General features: G+C 50.5%; 1 protein-coding gene across 1 annotated transcript in view; it reads left to right on the plus strand.

The window, feature by feature from the left end:
- Positions 1-6,094, plus strand: part of LOC122263898 (insulin-like peptide receptor) — a 343,647-nt gene that overhangs the window by 305,742 nt on the left and 31,811 nt on the right. Inside the window, exons 17-18 of the mRNA XM_086550549.1 lie at positions 3,122-3,395; positions 4,400-4,761. Of these exons, the coding sequence (XP_086406675.1) occupies positions 3,122-3,395; positions 4,400-4,761 (636 nt within the window). The remainder of the gene's footprint in view (positions 1-3,121; positions 3,396-4,399; positions 4,762-6,094) is intronic.

Genomic DNA, 6,094 nt, shown 5'->3' on the forward strand with positions numbered 1-6,094 from the left:
CTATTTGACTATTTGAGGAAGTTTTTGGATTCTATTTGATTATTTGAGTTGATTTTTTTTTTTTTTTTTTTTTTTTGGATTCTGTTTGAATATTTGAGTTGAATTTTTTTTTTTGGATTCTATTTGAGTAGTTTTTTTTTATTCTGTTTGATTATTTGAGTTGATTTTTTTAAAAATTCTATTTGACTATTTGAGTTGAAGTTTCTGGAATCTATTTGAAAAATTGGATTCTATTTGATAAGTTTTTGGATTTATTTGACTATCTGAGTTGAAGTTTTTGGATTCTATTTGAATATTTGAGTTTATTTATTTCAATATGTGAAGATCTATTTTACTAATAGTATTTATATCTTTGTTTTTTATATCTTTGTTTGTTTGTTTGTTGTTGTTTTTAATGCTGTTTTGTTGTCATTGAATTGTTATTACTATTGATATTACTATTCTAACAAATACTTTTATCTTTATTATTACAAATAACATTCTAATTATCATAAGTATCATTGCTTTTGTCATTATCCCAAAAATCCTGCTATCGCAATATCGCAACTCGCCGTCCTCCCCCTCATTATCATTATTATTATCATTATTATTATTATCATTATTATTATTACCGTTATCATTATCCTCATTATCATTACTATCACTATCATTATCATCATGAATTAATTTTTCCCTCTTCTTGCGTTTATCCCCCTAAACCCTGCAATTGCAACATCGCGACCTTATCAACATCGCAACAACCCCCCCACCCACACAACCCCCAACCACCCACCCCACCCCCCCAACAACCCACCCCTCCTCCCCCCCCCCCCGCCCACCCCACCCAACCCAACCCCACCCCCCCCCTCCAACCCCCCCCCCCCACCCACCCTAACCGCAACCCGCCACCCCACCACCAACCCTAACCCACCCAACCAGACCCCCGCACCACCCCCCCCCGCAACAACCCCGCCCAGACCACCCCCCCACCACCAACCCCCACCCCCCACCCCTCCCCTAACCCCAACCACCCAACCAACCCGAAAACCTCCCCCCTCCCCCTCTCCCTCTCCCTCCCCCTCTCCCTCTCCCTTTCCCTCATCCCCTTCTCCCTCCCCCTCTCCCCATCCCTCTCCCCTTCTCCCTCATCCTCACCTTCTCCCTCACCTTCTCCCTCTCCCTTTCCCTCTCCCTCATCCCCTTCCCCCTCCCCCTCTCCCTCATCCCTCTCTCCCTCTCCCTCCCCCCTCCCCCTCCCCCTCCCCCTCTCCCTCTCCCTCTACCCCTACCTCTCATTTCCCCTCCCCCTCTCCCCCTCCCTCACCTTCTCCCTCTCCATCCCCTTCTCCCTCTCCATCCCCTTCTCCCTCTCCATCCCCTTCTCCCTCTCCCTCCCCCTCTCCCTCTCCCTCCCCTTCCCCTCCCCCTACCCCTCTTCCTCCCCCTCCCCCTCACCTTCTCCCTCTCCCTCCCTCTCCCCCTCTCCCTCCCCTTCCCTCCCCCTCACCTTCTTCTCCCTCCCTCTCCCTCTCCCTCTCCCTCTCCCTCTCTCTCTCCCCCTCTCCCTCTTCCTCCCCCTCTCCCTCCCTCTCCTCCTCCCCCTCCCCCTCTCACCTTCTCCCTCACCTTCTCCCTCTCCATCCCCCTCTCCCTCACCTTCCCCCTCTCCCTCCCCCCCTCCCTCACCTTCTCCCACCCCCTCTCCCTCTCCCTCCCCCTCTCCCTCTCCCTCTTCCCTCTCCCTCTCTCCCTAGACCCTCTCCTCTCCCTCTCCCTCCTCGCCGCTCCCCGTCTCCCTCTCACCTCCCCCTCCCCCATCCCTCTTATCCCCCCCTCCCTAATCCACCCTCTCACCTCTCCCTCCATCCCCCTCCCTCCCTCCTCACCCTCCCCTCCGCGTGCCTTTCCCTCCCGGCTCTCCCTCTCCCCTCCCTCCTCACGACGCCCTCTCCCTCTCCCCTGCATACCCTCTCGCACTCACCTTCTCCCTCCCCTCTCCCACTCCCCTACTCTCTCCCACTCCCTCAACTGAGCTCCCCTCTCTCTCCCTCTTCACCTCTCCACTCCCTCCACCTCCTCCCCCGCCCCCTCTTCCCTCCCCCTCTCCTTCCCCCTCTCCTCCCCCTCTCCCTCCGCCTCTCCCTCCTTTCCCCTCCCTCTCACCCTCCCCCCATCCCTCCCTCTCTCCCCTCTCTCTCCCTCTTCCCTCCTCAACACCTCCCGCCCCTCCCTCTCCTCTCCCTCCCTCTCCCTCTCCCCTCCCCTCTCCTTATCCCCCCTCTCCCTCTTCTCTCCCCCTCGCCCTCTTATCCCCTTCTCCCACTCCCCATCTCCCTGCGTCCTTCTCCCCTTCTCCCTCTCCCTCTCCCTCCCCCATCTCCCTCTCCCTCACCCTCCCCCCTCTCCCTCCCCCCCTCTCCCTCCTCCCTCTCCTTCTCCCTCTCCCCTCCCCTCCCTCCCCCTCTCTCTCTCCCCTCCCTCTCCCCTCCCTCCCCCTCTGCTCCTCCTCTCCCTCTCCCTCCCCTCTCCCAGCTCCCCTCCTTCTCCCTCTCCCTCAAGGATGGAAATCCGCTCCTCTTCTCCCTCTCCTTCCCTCTCCTCTCCTCTCTTCTCCCTTCCTCTCCTCTCTCCCTCCCCCCCTCTCCCTCTCCTTCCCCCCCTCGCCTCCCTTCCCCCTCGTCCCTCTCTCCCTCTTTCAATCCTCTCCTCCCCCCATCCCCATCTCCTCCTCACTTCCTTCCCTCTCTCTCCCCTCAGCTCTCCCCGCTCCCCTATTCCCTCTCCTTCCCCATCTCCCTCTCTCTCCTCCACCTCCATCTCCCTCTCCACTCGGCCTCTCGTCCCCTCCACACTGCTCCCTCAAACTCTCGCCTCACCTGCCCCCTCTCCCTCAAACCTTCGCCCCCTCTCCCTCACTCCTCCCTCTCCTCTCCCCTCTCCCCCATCGTCCTCTCCCTCTCTCTTCCTTCTCTCAAGCTCCCCCTCCGCTTCCCTCCCCCTCTCTCCCCTCTCACGCCCTCTTCCCTCTCCGCCCCATCGGCCCCACCATCTCCCTCTCCCCCTCTTCCCTCTCTCCCCCCCCCTCTCGTCCCTCTTCCCTCTTAACTCCCTCTCCCTCTCCCTCTCCCTCCCTCTCCCACAGCCCGCGAGTACATAGACGGAAAGATGCTTGCCCTGGCGGAGGCGGAGGCGGAGAGGGTCAACTTCGTCACCAGGAAGACCAAGACGACGAAGGAGGACGTGCGCGACGAGGGGGCGAAGGGCGGGGCGAAGGGGGGCGAGGAGTCGTGTCAGGCGACGCCCACGCCCATCTGCTGCGCCTGTCGGGACGCGGGCGTGGAGGGAAGCGAGGATCAGGAGGTGATGGGACAGATAGCCTTCGAGGATTTCATTATGGATAATGTCTACGTTAAGAAGTAAGGAAGGGGGGAAGGAGGGAGGGAGGGAAGGAGGGATGGTTGGAGGGAAGTGAGGGAGGGAAGGAGGGAGGGAGGGAAGGAGGGAAGGAAGGAAGGAGGGAGGGAAGGTTGGAGGGAGGGAAGGAGGGAGGGAAGAAGGGAGGAAAGGTTGAAGGGAGAGAGGGAGGGAGGAGGGAAGGAAGCAAGGATGAAAGGAGGGGAGGAAGGAGGGAAAGGGGGAAGGAAGGAGGGAGGGAATGAAGGAGGGAGGGAAGGAAGGAAGGAGGGAAGGAAGAAAGAGGGAAGTAAGAAAGAATGGAAGGGTTTTTTCTTTTTCTTTATTCTTTCTTTCTTTCTTTCTTGTCCTTTTCTCTTATTTATTGTTTTTATTTTTGTCTTAGTTGTTATTTCTCGTTATATCTTGATTTTCCTTTTTTTTTTCCTTTTTGTTTCGTTTTTTCTTTTGCTTTTGTTTTGTTTTGTTTTTCCTATCTAGCTATTGTTTTGTTTTCTTTTGTTTTTTCTTCGTCTGTTTTCTTGTTTCTTTTTGTTCTCATCTTTTATCTTCTATTGCTGATTTTTTTTCTAGTTCGTATTTGTTCTTTGTGGTTGCAATTCTCCCATGTGTAATTTCGCTGTCTAATCATAAGTATTTATATTTTACTATCATCTTCATTACCATTATTTTTACCATGACATTATTACCAATGTAGTTTTATTTTTTGTTTTTATATTATAGAATAGGGTGGGGGGGGGGGGGGGGGGGTGGGGGGGGGGGGGGGGGGGGGGGGGGGGGGGGGGGACATTATTACCATGACATTATTACCATGATTATTAAACATTATAACTATTAATACCATTATAAATACCATTACTTTATTGATGCAAGATATATCTCTTTACTCAGTTTATTATAATCCACTGTGCCAATCGATCCTAACTATAAAAAACCGGCAATCCCCCTTTTCCCTTCATCCTTGTCAAGCAGGTGACCTCTTTTCTGCTCCCCTGACCTCGCCCAGGGTCAACAGATCGAGGATGACTCGCTCGACAGCCATCGATGTTGACGACGACTTCGGCTCGACGCTGTGGTTGTACCAGATGGAACAGCCGAACGAGTGGGACGCTCCTTCGAGAGCCCTCCGGAGTGCCGATCCTGCCGAAGACTCACTCGGACCCCTTGACTTGGCGACCGCAACGACTTCGGGGCCGTCGTCCTCCCAGCTAGGACGTCCGCCCGCCTCGCTTCTCCACGCGAGTCCTGCAGGAGGGGAATTCCCAGTCCACGAGGGTCATTCCGTCAAGGAGTTCCCGTCGCATCTCGGTATAAGACCCAAGTACCAGATACACGAAGAGGATTTGACGAGGTACACTGTTATGGAGGGTGAGTGTTGAATAGGACGTACGAGTCAGTAAGAAGAAGAAGAAAAAAAAAGCTTCAATATTTTTTTTTTTTTTCTTAATCTTTTTTGCTTTCTTTTTTCTGATAGATTCGTATTTTTCTTCACCTCCGAACTTTCACAGTTTTACAGCGAAATGTATATATACATGTATGTGTTCAGGTACACCCAAAAGGAAGTGAAACATTTTTGACTTCTTTACTGTACAAAGGGGCTTGACTTATACATGTTATTTCATATTCAATGATGAGTATTATCATCACAGCAATGAGAGGTTCCAGTTTTTAGTGTTTCTTGGTCCTCCTGAAACCTCCACGGTGAAAAACGGTGATTTCCAGTAAGTTTCAACTGAAGTGCAGATTGCAACCACAGTGTAAACGAACACTCAACACTCTAACACCCATCCAAGCCTGTAATCATTGCGAAATCATTTTTGGAAATCCTTCGCGTAATGTACAATTCTCCACGACAAATGTTACATGTGATGTTACATGAGACTCAACATCGCGTAATCGTGTCGGAATGACTTCGTGATCCCAAGCACGGCAACGCGATGTCAAACCTCTTATTATTCTAAGGCCGAGGAAAAATTACGTCCTCTAAAAGTGTCGCCGCAAATTATAAAGAGGAGGAGGAAGGTGAATGTCCAGCCGATTCCGTGCAACAGAAAACCTCTCTTCATATCCGCCAAAGGGACAAAGACGTGTCTATGGGTTGACGAACTTCAACCATTCATTGGGAGATGCCTGGACGCGGTTGGTTGACCTTTTTTTTTTTTTTTTTTTTTTTTGAGTTCTTTGCTGACTCGAGTCTATCGTTGGTAGACTGTTTTATTTTATGTGCGTATTATTGTATTCGTTCTTCCAGAAGACGAATTATTATACAGGAAAGTAGGAGAGGGAGAGATACTGTGTGTGTGTGTGTGTGTGTGTGTGTGTTCGTCTGTGTTTGTGTGTGTGTGTTCGTGTGTGTGAGTGTATGTGTGTGTATGTGTTAATAGATAAATAGAAACATGGAAACAGCGTATTTATATGTAGTGAGGACGGGTATCTATATGCATCAAGTCATACTACTATATCATTTCAAACAATTAAAATCTACAAACCATCTTATCTAAAAGATTAACGAAAGATATCGAGACAAAAAGTCGGCGCAGAATTCCATAACATTTTCAAATAAAATTGAAAATAAATGAAAACACAACACATAAAAGAGGAAGGAAAAGGCGTTTAACTGTGAATATCTTACAAAGAAAGTATTTAAATGATATGAAAAAACGCCTACTTAGTTTAGTGCTATAAAGGTTTCTTAAATGAG

This window comes from Penaeus japonicus, unplaced genomic scaffold (assembly GCF_977035675.1).
Source record: "Penaeus japonicus unplaced genomic scaffold, GWHDUDI00000001_assembly GWHDUDI00000024, whole genome shotgun sequence".
NCBI classification, from domain to species: Eukaryota; Metazoa; Arthropoda; class Malacostraca; order Decapoda; family Penaeidae; genus Penaeus; species Penaeus japonicus.